An 18801-nucleotide genomic window follows, 5' to 3' on the forward strand; every position below is an offset into this window, starting at 1 on the left:
TTAAAAGTTGAAATGTTAGAATTCCTAATTTTTAAAAGATGTGATTTATTTACATTCACACCAATATTGAACATAGGGATTTGACATGGTGGTGTCATAAAGAACTTTTTCATAATTAAAAACTAAATTCCCATGCTTTGAATGTTTCGTTTATAAAGCAAATGCAGTACTTTTCAAAAGAATTACTGGTATCTACAAGCAGGTTTTATAATGTAGATGACCTAGCTTGTAGCTATAATGCTCCAATGCATCCTATTAAAAATAAGTGATTTGCCAGGCAGTGGTAGCACAACCCTTTAATCCCAGCACTCCGGAGGCAGAGGTAGAGCTCTCTGAATTTGAGGTCAGCCTGGTCTACAGAGTGAGTTCCAGCCAGGGCTTTTACACAGAGAAACTGTCTCAAAAAACAAATAAATAAAGGATCTGGGGGCTGGAGAGATGGCTTGGCAATTAAGAGCATGCAATGCTCTTGCAGATCTCACACACACACACACACACACACACACACACACACACACACACACACAATCAATCAAAAAAAAAAAATCTTTGAAAAGGGCAGGGGGTTAAACACCACTAGAGGGCACTAATGTAAAGTCTCCTCACTTTTTAGAATGCCAACAAGTATCAGGATGGTCTTAATGCAATGAGAGCCAAAAGGTAAGAGATGATGGAGCATTACTACAAGAACAAAGATTTCCAGTTTCTCTTTTCTCTACAATTGAGGATTTAAAACTCAGCATCTCGCCGGGCGGTGGTGGCGCACGCCTTTAATCCCAGCACTCGGGAGGCAGAGGCAGGCGGATCTCTGTGAGTTCGAGGCCAGCCTGGTCTCCAAAGCGAGTTCCAGGAAAGGCGCAAAGCTACACAGAGAAACCCTGTTTCGAAAAAAACAAAAAAAAATGAAAAAATAAAAAAAATAAAAAAATAAAGTAAAATTCTACCACTCAACTACATCTTAATTAGTAATTTCTTTTTTGTTTTAAAAAGTCTGTACTTGAGGCCAGGGATCAGCTCAGTGGGTAAGAGCGCTTGCACTACAAGCATGAAGACCACACTCACATAAAGAATATAAGCAGGCATTATTGAGCATAAATGTAATGCCAGCAGTGCTGGGCGGGGGGGATCACAGCAGCTCACTAGCCAGTAGTAAGTCAAGATAAAATATCACTGGCTGAGTGAGAGACTCTGTCTCAAGGCAAGACAGTAGAGAGTAATAGAGGAAGACACCTTATGTCCATATGTGCACAGGCGCAAAAAACTCATGCCTCATATGATGAGTGCACCACATCATACAATACATATACACTACACACATACACAAAGAATAGTTAACATAAATATATGTTTATATACTTAATATATTTTGTATAAATATTTACTATTTCTAGTATTTTTACTAAAAACTGTAAGATATGTATTACTTAAGTTATATCTGTTATGCCATTAAGAAAGTGAACATGAGGTTGAAGAGACAGTTCAGTGGTTAGCAGCACTTGCAGCTCTTGTGGTGGACCTGGGTTCAGTCCCCAGTACCCACACAGTAGCTCACAACTGCCCCTAACTTAGTTACAGAGGGGCAAAGGCCTCTCTGGCGCGTGCACGCGCGCACACACACGTTACATACAGATAGGCCCACACATACATATACATAAATCTTTAAAAAATACTTATTTTTTAAAAAGTGGAAGTACTTTTATTTGAACCCTTGCTCCCATTTAAATGAGAACCCAAAGTAATGCCAATTTCTAATTCATATATTGTTCTATTTTCAATCTCTTTTTAATTAAAAGATAATTCACATATTCTAAGAGTCTGTCAATTTCTCAAAATATCACCTTCAGAGAGTATTATCATCTTAACAATATTGTCTTATAATCCATAAATGTATCGTATCTTTCAATGTTTTCAGTTTTTAGTGTCTAAGACCTGAATTTCCTTTGTTAATTTTCATCATATTCTATTTTTACGCTTTTATAAATACACTACATTTTCATTCAATCCTAATGTATAAAGAACTAAATTTCATGTACTGATCTTGTTACTGTGCAAATTTGCTAAAGTATTGGTTAAGTTTGGGTTCTTGGAGTTTCTCTGTAGATTCACCTGGATTCTTCAACCTATGTATCACTTCGTCTGAGAATAGAGCTAGTTTTACATCTTCCTTTCTAGTCAGGATACCCTTTATTGCATTTCCTTGCCCAATATCCCTAGGATATTAACAACTTTTATATTTTAACTTTTCTTATAATTCTTCCAATTTTTAAAAGACAATGCAATCATGACCTGACATATCTATCTACTCCAACCTATGTAAAAGCAAACCAGTCAACACTGTAACTGCCCATGTGAGCTCCTTCCCACTTAAAGTGGAGACGTCAAAGAGACTGAGGGTCAAGGCAACAGCTCAGTCAATTAAGTGCTTTTCGTGCAAGTTGATGACCTTACTTTGATCCTCATTACCCATGGAAAACACTGGGCATGGCACACTTCTAATCTCAGCATTAGAGACCGAGACAAGGAGATACCTGGGGCTTGCTGTCCAGCCAGCCTAGCTCTAGGTAAGATCCTAGTGAAGACTGGGACAAAAGAGAACGTGACAGTTCCTAAGGAATGAGACCTGAGGTTGATCTCTGGACTAAAACACAGACACACATGCACACACACAATATGAACATGCATACACACAAAAAACTAATTAAAAATCAAAATAAAGAGTACACTAAAACAAGTACATAAACTATAAATGTTCTAACTGCCGGTCTCCAAGATGTGCAGTTAAGACATTACATTTTTTTTTTCCACTTGATAAAGAACATGAGAGAAAAATCCATAGGAAGCAAAACTTGCATTTTAATGAAATAACTCAATTACTAAATTTTCTTTTAACAAATGTAGTGAAGATCCTTATATCTACGACCCCGATCTACTCTAATGTTCATAATTCCTAACTTGTAATCTCAGACTACCCAAATTGCTTATTTATATATACTTATTGAATAATTTAAAAAGAAATAGCATTTTAAGTTAAGACAAAATACTACTATAAACAAGATTTCAGGCATCCCTTAGATGTTCAGAGACAGTGTTCTTAAGATTTATGACAGGCCTCTTAATAGTCATACCATTAAGTCTCAAAAAAGGTAAAAATAGCAATAATTATGTAATTATTTTCTAATTTGTAGATTATTCCATTGTTTTACTTGCAGGTATATGACCACATTGAATTCTTACCCACAAAAATACTACCTAGTAGTTGTCTTATTGTTTTCTCTTTCAAAGGAACACATGTAAGTTGAAAACAATGCTTATTAGGTACCTCTTTAACAAGGTGATTGACAGACTGCTGCCCGCCTCCAGATCCCCACACACTATCTTTGCGCTTTCCACCTTTAGACATACTCAGAAGCACAGTAGCTTTATCCAAAGCAGCTCTACCAAAAGACAAAAAAAAAAAATTTTCACTTTAATACACAGATATGCCTGAGGTTTAATAATACATTGTCAATAGTTTACAAAGTATCTATGTACTGACAACTTTTATATAACAAAAAATATATGATTTTTGAAAATAACTTTACAAATAAAAATTAGGTAGCAAAATATTTAACATTCTCACGTTCCTTTACATCTGTTTCTCATCAAGAAAGACCAAAATACATTGCAAAATAATTGACATATAACCAGGAAGGAACATTTCATATACAACTTTTATATAGATTCACACCTTCCCACCCAAGGAGGTCATGCCACTGTAGTGGGTAGCTGTTCTATCTATGACCTTGAAGCACCACCCCTAGAGATGCAGCAGGTAACTGCTCCACATGACTGTGACCTTGAAGTACATGCCCATGGGGTGTGGCCTCACAGACCCTTAAGAACTGGGATGCACGGAGGCATCACTCTCTTCCCTCATGGTACTTGGTTGTGGGACTGATCCAGGCAGCTGGAACAACATTCCAGAACCTGTATCAATTCTGTTCTGTACAGTGAGTTTTTCCCCTTAATAAATCCTTTGCCCTTTAAACAGACTCCGTGGATTTATCATTATATGTAAAGTAGCCCCACAAAATTAGTATCTGTATCTAGGAAAATCTGAGGCATAGCTGTCTAAATCTAAGTCTCCAGGAAGTTTAGAAAAGTAAAACACCACATTGGGCTTATAATTCATTAAATCAAAGAACAAAAGTGAAAAGCACATATTTTAAGAAAAGATTTCTACAGAATTCTAAGCAAGGTTCACTAACTTCAGGTGTCAGAACCAGAAGGCACGGTGAACACTATCCACCCCATGCTTTCATTTCACAAGTAGGGAGATCAGGACCAGAGAAGGTTAACTGGAAATGAGGAAACCTAGTAAATTGGCTCAGAATTCCTGCATTTTATTACTGTCCTCTTCTTGTTAGTTCATGTCAACACTCTTTTAACAATGAAGAACAGATAAATGACAACTACAATGTCTGATGATGTGAGTGTCACTTTACAGGATGTTGTAGTTTCCTGTTCTGAAATTCTAAGAAGCAAAAATTAACTTACCTAGCCTGTACACAATCTACAGTTCCTTTGTAACTGTCGATATAAGTATTACATAAAATTCCATCTCCAACAGCTCTGGCAATGAACTGGCCCACCAACTAGAAAGAAAGAAAGAGAACTATGTAAAAAAAAATAATAATAAAACAAATCCAAAATAAACCTTTATTAGGACACAATTTTGAAATGGATAAATGATAAAAACTTGCTGAACTACACAACAGCTAAAATACATGTTGGGATATGCAAAAATATCCATTTGTTATGCATGACTTATACTCCTTTACATTGGCCTTCAAGTTAATGCCACCAGGACTTTTGAAAGCTACATCTGTTTTGCTCACTACTTAATCCTCAATATTTTGCACACTGCCTCATTCTTAACATATAATCAATAATATCTGTTAAAATGACCTACAGTCAAGGAAAAACAACTCCCATTTCTTAAATAAAATAACCATCTATAAAATGTACCTTGTGAAGAAAAGCTATGCACAAATGTTCATTTGAAAGTATGACCACAGCATGATTTACTACAGAAACTAGAAACACCTTCAGTGTCTGACAATAACGACAATAACGGTGTGGTTAAGCAGTGCATACAAAGCACAGTACACTGTAGGCCATAAGAAAAGATATTTGATGCATTCTGTAAGAAAAATCAAATCTACAAAACAATCTATGTGGTACAATTCCATTTTCTAATTAAATAAAGGTAAACGAATATTGATAAATAACTAAAAAACTACAAATAAAAAAATTATCAAAATGTTAACAGGTTTATTGTGGGTTTTTTTTTGTTTTGACCTTTCTTCTAAAATTAATAATTATAAAATTCTATAATTAATATAAACTCAGATGATCATTTTCAAGTGTGTATATAAAAAAGGGAAAGAAAATAAGTCCATTTTATTTAGTAACTCTTTATAAATTGATTTTTATGCAAATGTTAACAGCAATTACATGTTTTCAAAGTTACAAAAGGGACATTATTACTTATAATTCTGTTTTAATAAATGCCACTCAAGTAAGTCAATTATAACTGTTATAGCAACATACGTTAATTCTTGGTAAAACAGTGTACATGTAATAAAAATGTATGAGCAGAAAATACATGTATTATATATGATCTAATACAATGCACAACTGGTTGGGAAAAGAGGTCAGACATAAAATCTAGTTTAGTTTCATCAAGACTGTTTGAAAAACAGTAGAAAGGCTGGGCAGGTTAGAGCTCAGTGGTAGAGCACTGCCTAGCAGTGGGTAGCCCTTGGTCTAACAGACAATACTAAAAATACAAAGTTGGCCGGGCGGTGGTGGCGCACGCCTTTAATCCCAGCACTCAGGAGGCAGAGCCAGGCGGATCTCTGTGAGTTCGAGGCCAGCCTGGACTACCAAGTGAGTTCCAGGAAAGGCGCAAAGCTACACAGAGAAACCCTGTCTCGAAAAACCAAAAAAAAAAAAAAAAAAAAAAATACAAAGTTGGCGGGGAAAGACCTGAAGATGTGCAGAGCTATGTTTTGGATGGTAAGCAATGTGCATCATTTCCCTTCTAGGTATTAAGATTTGCTAGGAGCAGGTATTATTTCTACTGTTTTAAGTATAAAAGGGAAAGGAAGTGAATAAAAAGGAAAATGCCACAAACCTGTGGTGCTCTAGGAGTATCCAATGCTAATTCAGGTAGATCCTTCAACAACTTATCAAATGACTTCTCCACATCATTTGTGCTCATTACTGTCCCACAAAGGTCAGAAAGCAGCTTGGATGTCATTTCTCGATGACTGGCCTTCCCCTCCAATGCTAAGGACACTGCCAACACAGGCACTCCACTTTTCATTTCACCAAGGTTTAAATCTCTTAACATTTCCTATTTAAAAGAATGAAAATAATTACTTGTCACTATAGTTTGGTAAAATTTTATTTTTGCAGTCATGCTTTTTACCTACATTATACCTCCCTTTCTTTAGAAATATCAAAATAGTCATATTTAGCAGGTTTAAAACAGTAATATTGATATAACCTTTAACTTCGTGAACATCAGTACATTTAGAATGTGAAGAAAACTGAAAATAGTTCATTCAATTACTTAATTAATCCTCTGCTTTACAATCTGTTACTATTATTTCTACAAATACTTGATGAACATTTGTGGAGAAACTCATTTTATATTACAGGCTGTTTACATTACTTAAATTTTTCTCTTGAAGACTGGGTTTGGTGGTATACGCCTTAAATCCTAGCACTTGGGAGGCAGAGGCAGGCAGATCTCAGAGTTCAAGGCCAGCCTGATCTACAGAGTGAATTCCAAACCAGCCCAAGCTACACAGTGAGACCCTGCCTTCTCTTAAAACAAGTGTTTATTCTTTCATGTGAAATTTAAAGTGAGATCTTTAGTGGTTAAATGGGATTACTGTTTTAAATGATGGGATAAAAAACTTCCCTACTAAAATACAATAGCAGCTAATATTTATTAACCACTCGACTATGTTATCAGGCATTATACCACCTCATTTAATGCTCAAAATAACCTAAAGTGGCATACTTGCAGTAGTATGACCTTAGAGGCAGAGTTCTAACTTGGTTATTTAACACTGCCTACTTCTTAAAGTTTTCTTGAATTTTTTAAGCCATGATATACAACTAGGTGTATACTAGTACTACTGTCACAATGCACTAAGTAGTGTCCTGGTTAGTAATCACTTCCTACACCCTTTCATCTCCCTCAACTGCACTTTAACAACCCACTGGTTTAAACACCATACCCATCTTACCAGAATAATCTTCAATCATATTATGTAGCAAACTCAAATTGCTAAGTAGACATCATATGGTTAAAATCACCTGTTCCATGATCTCTATTTTACACTTCTACAACACCGCTTTTAACACTATTCAATCACAGGACACAACTGCTACAGGTAAAGACTCAAATATCACAGTCCCTGCCTTCACTGAACTGAGCTGTTCCTCTGAACATAATGTTCACCTCTCACTTCCTTTACTTGACTGACCTCCAGCAGGGCAGGACACGCACGGGTCACAAATTTCTCCACATGGTGTTGTGTGTTATGGAATGGTTTCCTCCAAGACTGAAAATACCTTCAGGCAGGGAAGCTCTTTTAACAAGAAGGTAAATAACTCAAAAGAACTTCAGGAAGTACCTGAAACTGAGCAGACTTACTAGGTCTTTCCCTACCAGAGTGAAAGAGACAAGCTGCACAGAAGACACTTGGCCAAGCTGAGCTACAAAGATTAAGACCAGAGTAGCTATCTGGAAGCAGCAGAAACCAGACGAGCTGACTACAAGGTTTAGACTAACTGAGGCACCTGTTTTTTCAGGTTGTGCAGTGTGCTCTGGGTTCCCAGTTTTGTGAGCCGTCACCCATACTGGAGTAGAATTTGGCTATACAGCCATCTTTGAGTCATTTCTTCACCTGCAAGTAACCCCTCTCCTGTAAGTAACCCCAGTAAACCTCACTGATTCACTAAGTACCTCACTGATTCACTAAGTTGGAATTTGGTGTATCTTTACTTTGGTCTGTTGAGGGTTCCCTATCTGGGATGATTATATGTGTGTGTTGTGTATCCCCAGGAACAGTTTTGTCACACAATGTAATTGGCACCCCAACAAGAACATGACAGAACCAAAGAAGAGCTGGGGAGAACTGAGTGCAAGGTCCTGACTATAGATAGTGTAACTGGCCCCCATAATCTCACAGGGGTAACACTATTAGGAGTGGTCATGGTGTCCCTTTACAGCAATAAAAACCCTAAGTTTTTAAGTTAAGTATTTAACTAAGATGGTATCAGGGACTTGGATATTGCTGTGATAGGCCTGATTATGTTTTTGTTTGGAGAAATTTGGACTTTGGTACTTTGGACTGTGAAAGCACTTAGTGAGCCCTAATAGTAGGAACATGGAAGACAGAGGTGCTAAGAGTTATCTGAACTGTTGAGGGCTCACTCAAGAGGTTTCAGAAGAGAATTCAGTATGTTGCCTAGAGAATCATTCTTGTCACTATTTTGGTGGGGAAAAAAGTGGCTGCCTTTTGCCCTTGTCCAAAGAGTCTGCCTGAGGCTAAAACAAAGAATTTTGGATTAATTCTATTGACAAAAGAAATCTCAAAACAGCCTAGTAGACTCTGTCATGTGGATATTAGTGGTAACTCTACTGAAGATTTATAATGAAAAGGGGCAAGCTGAGCAGGGTAAATTACAAAATGTAAATTTAGAGGAGAAAAAAATACCAGGCAGTGGAATGGAAAAAGAACACCAGGAAGTGGAATGGAGCTAAATCTTGTGTTCAAGGAAATAAATGATAAGAAACGGAATAAAGGGAGTAGTAACCTCAGGGCAAGAATCCAACTAAGTTCCCAACTTGTGGAAAGAAACTGAAGTTTAGAGCTGAGTATGGTGGTACACAGCTTTAATAGCAACACTCAGAAGGCGGAGGCTGGTAAATCTCTGAGTTTGAGGCCAGCCTGGTCTAGAGATCCATTTTCAGGTTAGCCAAGCTTAGGCAGTGAAGGACAGAAACCTGGTGATGATGTAATTGAAGGAGTAAGCAGTAAGCAGTAGAACTTGGCAGCTTTGGCCATATGGTTGAAGGATAGAAGAAACGGGTTATGGAATTTGCCTCTGGCACCTAAAGAAAACTGCTGAGGCCAGGCATGTGTCAGGGGTGTCCCTGAATAGAAGCCTAGTAGAGAGGCCATTGCATAAACTGTGAAGTTGAAGCCTGGATTGCCTTAGAGACTCCAGGATGTTGGAGATGCCAGAGTTGTAGAATTCCTGATCAGGAAAGCTGCTAACAGAGTGTGGAAACAGTCCAAGAGAAAGAAGTGTGTTGCAGTCAACAAAGCTGAAAGGAGTTGGGAATCTGAAGAGCATTTTGACATTAGACATGGAAATGCAGTTTGGAGTTTGCCCAGCTGGTTTTCAGTCTTGCTTTGATCCAGTATTTCCTTGTTATGCTTCCCTTCCCTGCATTTTGGACTGGTAATGAATATCCTGTGCCATTATATGTTGAAATTATGTGATTTTTTTTAATTTGATTTTTTACAGGTGATTACAGTTAAGATATTGCATGAATCTCAGAAGAGACTTTGAACTTTGGACTTTTAAACACTGCTGAGGCTGTGATAAACTATAGGGACTTTTGAAGTTGAACTAAATACATTTTGCATTATGATACTGTTACAAACTTATGGGAGCCAGGGAGTGGAATGCAGTAGTTTGAATGTAATTGGTCTACATAATCTCATAGGGAGTGGCACTATCAGGAGATGTAGCTTTGTTGGAATGGGTATAGCCTTGTTGGAGGAAATGTATCACTGTGGGAGTGGGCTTTGAGGTTTCCTATGCTCAGGATACCACCCAGTGTATCTGTCACTTCCTGTTTCCTGCAAGATGTAGCACTCTCAACTCCAGCACCACCTCTGCCTGCACACCACCATGCTCCCTGTCATGATGATAATGGACTGAACCTGTGAACTGTAAGTGAGCCACTCCAATGAAATATTTTCTTTATAAGAGTTGTCATGATCATGGTGTCTCTTCACAGCAATAAAAACCCTAACGAAGACAGATAGCAAGGCATGCAACTGAGGCTGAAAAACCTGAGTGGGGAAACAGCAAAGGAAATTCCAATAGTTGTCCTTTCCTTTATTGTGTTATTGCACTTTTGTGTTATGATTGTGCTAGAGGTTACATGGGTATTGCTATGGGTAATGAGACATAAACTAAGGCTGAACTATCAGGAATGTCTATGGGAGAAATCCCAGGATGTCAGTCTTTGTCTCTATGGTATGGGGTAGCATGTCTGCTTGATGAGTGGGGTCCACCATATGGATATGGAGAGGCTCTGAAAACAGTTAAAAGTTGCAACAGGTTCTCAACTTGTGGGGTACAACCCCCTTGGGGCCACATATCAGATATCCTGCAAATCAGATATTTATATTATGATTCATAATAGTAACAAAATTACAGTTATGAAGTAGCATTGAAATAATTTTACGGTTAGGAGTCACCACAGCATTAGGAATCTTGAGAACCACTGGTCTAGAGGAAATGTTGCAGTCTTTAAGATTAGTACACAAGGGTCAAGATTGTCAGCAAGCAGCAGCAGAGGCTTCCTGGTCACTCTTAGGTGTAGTTAGAAATGCACCTGAGGCTGAAATGGTGGCCAAGCAGGAACTTGTTTGCGCAAAAGAGCAATTGCATTAAGAAAGACAGATGTGACTGGCATCCTCTGTGTTAAGACTCTAATTTGGCAAAGAAACAAGAGCATGGGATAGAGGTGTTGGCTTTTGACTTCTTAAGGTTCAGGGGTGAAAAGGAAAAGAGATAGGTGCTCAAAAGCCCTTCCTCCAATCCAAGACCTTGGAACCCATGGTAAGATTCAGAGTGAAGAAGAGATCACAGTAAAACCAATAGAAGATACCCCACAGGCCCAACCTTCAATAGAAAAAAAGGGAAAATCTAGGATCCAGAATATGGTCCAAGGTAAGAAACTGGGATGATCAGCAAATACTCAGTGATTGAACTACTGGAAGTAAAGAAGATTTTTAAACAAGCCAACAAAAGAGCCTGTCACAGCATGCTTGTGAGGCTGTGGATCATGGGAGTAGATGGGATCAGTCTGACTACTGTGGAGACAAGAAAACTGAGTGATGTAACTTCCCACCCCTCCTTAAGGTAAAGGCTGCATAACCTGAGACAGTGTGAGAGAAATCAGTCCCAGTGGACTGGCTTATCAGAGCCATTAGGCATACATAGCTATCTCCATCTAAAGTCCCCATAAATCAGGAACTGGAGGATCACAGAGAAGAGGTAGGTGCTGTCGAGGGCACTAGGACTAACAGGGTCTGTGTTTGAACCCCAGTTTTCCCTGAAAATCTCAGTGCCAGGGATGCGCAACCACCTTTGAATTGTTGGCCAGGGAAGCCCATGAGGTCCTACAAATCATAAAACCTATTACTACTGTTATTGGTTGTATGTCAGAACTAGATGGCTGTGGGGGCCCACAAGGTTTCCTATCGAGATAGGAGCTTGATTCACCCAGCAGAGCTGCATTAGATGATTGCTTGACCATGTGCATAGTTTCTAGGTGATTGGAAGGGTCTGCACTTGGCTGAGCTAGGGGGAGGTCTTGTGCTCCACCCCTTGGCATTCCTATAAATAGCCCTTTAGAAGAGACAGGAGGGGCTGGTGGATAAGGATCAAGGCCCTCCCAAGGCTATATCCTGTGTTTTTATCTATTTCTCTCCCCTCCACCCTTATATCTAAATCTCTTATCCCTCTCTCCTCAAGAGTACCCTGGGGTAAAATGTGGGAGCTGGTCTCCCAGCTGGCCTCCTACCGATGGCACCAGGAACAGGGACCAGGGACTTGGAGAAAAGAGAGGTGGGCATTGCAGGTATAAGGAGGCATGCCTGAAAAGGAATTAATAGATAAAGGCGATGGTGTTTTATTCTTGGGAGTGAAAGTTAGGCGGCGGAATGTCAAAGTTGAAAAGTGAGGCTGCAGCATATATTTTTCTCTATCTAGGTTTCTTTCTTTCCTCTCTCTCAATTTCTATCTATAAAATTTGAGAAAAAAATTTAAGGTAGAATATAGGAATATAGTGTAAAAAGAAATTTAGAAAAGAGTAGAACTGGGAATATTGGGTAAAAAGAAACTTAGGATAAGGTAGAATAAGATAAGCAACAAGACAGAGGAATTATGTCCTTGATTTTCCAGCTATGGGACTATGAACACAAACTCCTGGGAAGAATCACAGAAAAATCTATCAAAGATGAGAAAAACAGGCAGAAAAGATTCCTGTGTAAACTTGTGGCCTGTAGACAGCTGAATTCTAAGTCCTGAGCGGCAAAGGAAAGACTTTTCCCTGAGGCAGATGCAGATGAAACAAAACCCTCCATTCTGCTGGCAGACACCATTACAACACCGTACAATCAGAATTAGTTTCCATTTGCCCATGAAGCCAAAGTTTAGAGAACAGAAATCCTGTTGAAAAAAAAAAAAAAACTTACCAATCTCTCTCTAAAAAACTAAAAGCTTTGCAGACCTTCCCTTCTCATATCTTTTTTCCTCCTGTAAGGTCAAAATTAGATTCACCTGGAAATAACATCTATTAGAATAAGAAAAATCACCTGTAATTGCTCTAGGGGGAGAAAAAACTCTTGAAAACATGGCAAATCTTCTTGAGTAGTCCTGTCTCTCCTTCAAGCCAATAAGAACAGCACCCAGAATCTCCTGCAGCCAGAGCCTATGCTTGAGAAAGTACAGCCAAAAAGCTGAGCAGGGGAAGCATCCCCCAAGGTAGAACCACAACAGACATGGTGCAGGACCTGGGAAGGGGCTGCTGGTGTGGAAGCAGTTAGCAGAAAAACTGAGCCTCGGCTAAGGCATCAAGGCCTCTACATCTTGGGGAGGGGACAAGCAGGGAAAATCAGAGGATCTATCCTGGGGGGAAAAAAATCTCTCTGAGAAAGCTCTCTTTTCTATTGGGGAAAAGACCTTTCTGAAACAGCTTTTATTTCAAGTATTTTCACTTTCTTTCACTGACCCAGAAAGGCAGGGGAGCAAGCCCCAAGGGACTTCCACTTCTGGCACCAAGCACCTATCTGAGTGCACACGGACATGCATGACCCGCTCAGGAACAGTGTCAGGTGAAAATTCTGATTAGAGAAGTACACCTTTCAAACAGTAACACAGGAGTCCTAATGCAAGCTTAGGAAATTAAAAACCTCCCGTGGTAAAAGCAGAAGCTTGATTTTTGGCACAAATACAGACCATGTGAACCAAGTTTTCTCCTGGACCCAGAAAGGCAACGTGGGAAATGTAGTTCAAATAGTAGTTTGGGAAATGTAGTGACAATATACAGAAAGGCAGTTTGGGAAATGTAGTCCACAATGTAATAGCATGATGCTATAGAGAAAGGCAATTTGGGAAATGAAGTCCACAACAGAGATGCCAGTATTACATTGCCCAAAAACTGTTTTTTCAACGTTTTTTCAGCTCAACATGCTATTTTTTCCACAAGCTTTGTTAGCTTGTATCCAGGGAATGAGAAACAGGTGACCAGCTTGCCTGTCAGGAGGCAATTAAAATGCTAATACCATCTGTCAACAAGCCACTTTGAAATCCTTTAGAAAACAAGGTAAAGTGGTCCATACACTCAAAAATTACTTTGGGTATGAAAAAGAAACTTACAGGATTGAGTTGTGCTACAAATGTGAGAGGGAAATATTGGAATCATTAAAAATGCTCAAGGTAATCTTGAAAAGTAGCTTTAAAAAATTAAGAAGAGGGAACTTTACCCTCAGTTAAGCTTAGAGCCCTTGATAAATTACACTGACTTCAAATTCTTAAGAAAACTTTCAGAATGATATCAAAGTTGACCATGAACTCCAAATTTTCAGAAATAAAGCAGTGTTGAGTTTACCTATGATTTTTACTATAGTAACTCATGATTTACATCCTCTCTATCTAGTTGAATGAAAATATAATAGTTCAGTTAAGAAATCTCTTCTGAAAGTTTGTAAAATAATCCTATAGAGTTTGCTTTTGAATGTAAGTTAGTTCTGTTAAGAGATTCTTCTAGATAAGTTGGTAAAATAGTTCTACAGTTTCAATTTGAATGTTTGTAAAATAGGTTCCTTTTGAATATGTCTGTAAAAAGTGTATGGATAATGAAATATTGAATGTAAAAAGTGTAAATGTTGAATGTAAAAATTGTAAATGTTAAATGTAAGTCTAAACGTTGAATGTAAGTCTGTAAAAAGTGTAAATGTTAAATGTAAGTTCATACTAGAATTGCTTTTATTACTTTTACCTTCAGATATATTTGAATACTTTTTATGATAGCTTAAAATATAATTTTATGATGTCTGTGGCCCCTGGAAAACTTAAGTGAAGGTGTCATAATTAGGGGAGCTTTTCTGTCTTCTTCCTAAAAGTTTCCACTCTTCTGTTTCTGTTTAGAAAAGGGTAGGCCTTCCACAATGGAGTTAGTTCAGACAGAAAGTCTACTGCTGTGGTAGGGACACATGTACAGATGAGATACTTAAACAGCTAACAGTGTTTTTATAATTAGCATGGGGTTTTGTTCACTTGAGTAGATACTTTGAAATGATTTGAAATGACTTTTCTCCTCAGAATCAAAATCTTGATCATCTGTTAGGAGAGAGTTTTGATCCAGGAAAAGGGCTTGGTACAGCTAAGACTACTGTAATCACCTTAGATCCATTTCAAAAAGGATAGTCCATCTTTATTATCCTCTACTCCTTTACTGGGAGGTGTGGCTACTATGGAGATTGCTGTGGATATTTGCAAGCTCATAGTAAGGACTTGGGTCAGAGCTGAGTCAAGCTCTGTCCCCACTCTTGCCAGAGGCTTGCAGCCAAAGACAGGCAACTTTCTTCTTGATAACTCCCTGAATGTAATAAGGACAATCTAACACAGGCACAGTCTATCTGAGGGGCTTAGGGAGTCCTTTACTATATCAAGAAGGGGGAATTGTGGAGGTTCACAAAGGTTTCCTAGCAAGATATGAGCTTGCTTTACCCAGTAGAGCTGCATTAGATGATTGCTTGACCATGTGCATAGTTTCTAGGTGATTGGAAGGGTCTACACTTTTGCTCCACCCCTTGGCATTCCTATAAATAGCCCTTTAGAAGAGACAGGAGGGGCTGGTGGATAAGGATCAAGGCCCTCCGGAGGCTATCCTATGCTGTTTCTCTCCCCTCTATCCTTCTATCTAAATCTCCTATCCCTCTCTCCTCAAGAGTACCCTGGGGTAAAATGTGGGAGCTGGTCTCCCAGCTGGCCTCCCACAGATGGTAAGACCCTATTGCTAAAGACATTACATGTGCATGTTTTGACTATAGGACATGGAAAAATTAAGATGGGGCTCAACTGGAAACTCCCACCCTACTGGCTGGCTTTCATAGTGCCAGGAGGGGCCATGCAGGCTGCTGGTCAACATTCCTGCTTGGCTACAGACCCTGAATGCTGAAATACCAAGATACTAAGCAGGATGTTTCTATGTGTTCAATAGTGACCCAACTATCATGGCTAAGAAAAACAGTTTACCAACTAGATTCAAGGCCTACACCACAAAAGGGAGTTCATGCCTGGTACTGTATGCTAAGACAAAAACCTGTGGCTGGGGAGGTCACAGGTTCCAATGGGGGATACAACTTGTATGGCTTTTTAGATGGATGTGAAATGCCTATCCAACTGCATTCTAAAAGTGTGTTTATGCCCACAGATCACTATTGTGATCAGCCTCAACTCCTAAGCACTGGTGAAGCTCCTGACAAGTGATTGTTACCGTGGCATGTTAAGGTGGCCTATTTCTTAGCCATAGGTAGACATCTACAGTCACCCCCTCCAAGGTTCAGAAATCACTACAAAAAAGGTGGAAAGAATATAAGAGCAAGAGTAAGCGGTGGAGTGTTGTGTAATAGTTTCCTCTAAGATTAAAACATCCCATCCTGCAGGGAAGCTTTTTAAGCAGGAAAGTAAACAACTCAAAACAGCTTCAGGAAGTCCTTGAAACTGAACAGATTCATTAGGTCTCTCCACACCACAGTAAGCAAAGCCAAGCTGCAAAGACAACTCAAGCAAGCCCAGTTGCCAAGAGGACTTTGAGAACAGACCAATGGCCTGGAAGAAGCAGTAACCAGCTAAGCTGCCTACAAGACGTTTGGACCAACTGAGGCACTGGAAAGAAGGAAACTCTAATGTGCTGAGCTGCCTGCAGCTGTGTAGTGAGCTCCAGGTTCCCAGTTTTGTTAGCAGTCACACATGGTGGGGTGGGCTTTGGTGATGCAGTTATCTGTGAGTCATTTCTGCTCCTGTAAATAACCCCTCACTGTAAGTAATATCCTGTAAGTAATCCCAATAAAACCCCTCACCCAAATCCTGTAAGTAATCCCAATAAAACTCATACACTCACCAAACTGGACTGTGGTGTTATTTGTACTTTGGACTGTCATAGGTTCCCTATCTGGAGTGAGTGCATGTGTGTGTGTTGTGTCTCCCCAGGAAAAGTTTGTCACACAACAGTATGTTATAAACAAATATTTGTTTTATATTGAAATTCTATAAATCCAAAGATACCAAAACTATGTAACAAACAAACCAAGAAAGTTGAGCCTGGATTTTAAGAATTATAAATGTCTTTCTGTGGTGATATGTTGTGTACTCCAATAAAGCTTGCCTAGGGATCAGAGGACAAAGCCAGCCACTATATTAAACATAGAAGTCAGGCAATGGTAGCACATGCCTTTAATCCTAGTATTCGGGAGGCACAGATCCATCCGGATCTCTCTGAGTTCAAGGCCACACTAGGAAGAGAGCCAGGCGTGGTGGCACATGCCTTTAATCCCAGCACTAGGAAGAAAGTAAGATGGCAGGGCAGAGAAAGGTATATAAGGCATGAGAAATCAGGAAGTCTCTCTCTTGAAGCTGAAGATTTTATAGAGGTAAGAACATGATGGGCTTGTTCTATTTCTCTGATCTTTCAACTTTCACCCCAATATCTGGCTCCAGATTTTTTTTTTTTATTAATAAGACCACTTAGCAATTCACGTTACATCTTTCAATTAGTACTGTTATGTTTTAGGCCTGTAATTCCAGTGAAATCAGCAATTCTATTTTACCCTTCTAGATTTAACCTATGAACAAACCACTATAAACATATTAAGTATTCCCATATAAACTATGACTTAGGTTGATTCTCTTGGTGCCATATTCATTCTTTTTCAAATATCTGTATAAATGTTTTGGTTTTTGAAGAGAGTATAGATACATTTTAATCTCATCCAGAACCATAAAGAAATCCTGAGGCCCCTGAAGAGGTTTCAACACAAGATCTATAAATTCCCTGAAATTATCTAACTTATAAAACCAAATTCTATAAACATATAAAAATAGTGGTTGTGTCAGACCTAGGCCCTCTGCATGTGGATGACAGTTGTGTAGCTTGGACTGTTTGTGGGGCCCTAGCAGTGGGATCAGGATATGTCCCTGGCACAGGAGCTGGGTTTTTTGGGAACCTATTTCCCCTGCAGGAATGCATTGCCCAGCATTGAAGCAGGGGGAGGAGCTGCCTCATCGTGATATGACATGATTTGTTAACTCACATGGGAGGCCTCCCCTTTCTGAACAGCAGAAGAGTGGATGGGAGGGGTAGATGAGAGGTGGGGGCAGGGAACGGGAAGAGAGGAGGGAAGGGAAACTAGTTGGTATGTAAAGTAAATGAAAAAAATTTAATTAAAAAAAAAAAGGAAAAAAATAGTGGTTGTGTCATTTCCCCCACAAGAGAAATGGAATACAGGTTTCATCAGAGCCCAAAAATATGTAAGAAAAATTATTTGAAGAAATTTTATCCTTTTCTTTTTCCTTTGGAAGCCCTATATAGCCTAGACTGGCCTCAAACTGTCCTACCTACCTCCCCTCACCAGTACTGGAATTTTAGGCATAAACCACCAAGCCCCTTATCATTGTTACAAATGGTTAAGAAATCTGTCAGTGTTACAAAACAAAAACCACAAACTTATCCAGAGTAATCCAAAATCATTCTAGATATGTTTCCCTTATACCAGTGTTTTTTCTCCCTCCAACTTAAAACTTACTGCAACTTCATTGGTATCTCCATGCTCAAAGTACTCTTGTATAATTGGTGTTAAAGTCTTCTCAAATGCTGTCTCATCCAGAGGCAAAACCACAGTTTCATAAACACAGTTCTCCTGTAGAAGGGAAATTATAAATTAAATATTTAGATAAAATGAAATTATCACTTCACACTCCAACCAATTAGTGATCACCAGTAAGGCAGGATAAAGACATGCTACCTGTTTTAATCACTTCAGAGTCTGTATGCCACTACTTTCATAAAATTTCAGTTAGCCAAAAGACAGATTAAACCCACTAACTGTGGCAAATACATGATTTTCTCCCAAACTCTGTATTTTGAGCTGACTTGGGGGGGGGGGGGGAGCTGTCTCCCTCTGCACACTCTCTCTTTCTCTCTCTCTTTCTGTGTGTGTGTGTGTGTGTGTGTGTGTGTGTGTGTGTGTGTGTGTGTGCAGGTCAGAGAACAACTTCCAGGAGTTGGTTCTTGTCTCTGCTGCTATGCAGAACACTCCATTCATCTGATTCTTCCAACTCCACCTCCCATCTCACCATGGCATGTACAGTTTTTATGGGGGTTACCCGATTCTGGGGATTAAGCCAGGTTGTCTGGTTTGTGCAATA

The 18801-nt window shown here is 39.1% G+C and overlaps 1 protein-coding gene across 5 annotated transcripts in view; it reads right to left on the minus strand.

Annotated features, from left to right (window-relative positions):
• Pdcd4 (programmed cell death 4) overlaps positions 1-18801 on the minus strand; it is a 35618-nt gene that overhangs the window by 7629 nt on the left and 9188 nt on the right. For all 5 annotated transcript variants that reach the window (XM_052712490.1, XM_052712488.1, XM_052712489.1 and 2 more), the window contains exons 5-8: positions 18180-18293; positions 6179-6400; positions 4537-4634; positions 3320-3434 (exon numbers count right to left, since the gene is read on the minus strand). In XM_052712490.1, the coding sequence (XP_052568450.1) occupies positions 3320-3434; positions 4537-4634; positions 6179-6400; positions 18180-18293 (549 nt within the window). The remainder of the gene's footprint in view (positions 1-3319; positions 3435-4536; positions 4635-6178; positions 6401-18179; positions 18294-18801) is intronic.

This window comes from Peromyscus californicus, unplaced genomic scaffold (assembly GCF_007827085.1).
Source record: "Peromyscus californicus insignis strain IS unplaced genomic scaffold, ASM782708v3 Scaffold_4__1_contigs__length_199733344, whole genome shotgun sequence".
Classification (NCBI taxonomy): domain Eukaryota; kingdom Metazoa; phylum Chordata; class Mammalia; order Rodentia; family Cricetidae; genus Peromyscus; species Peromyscus californicus.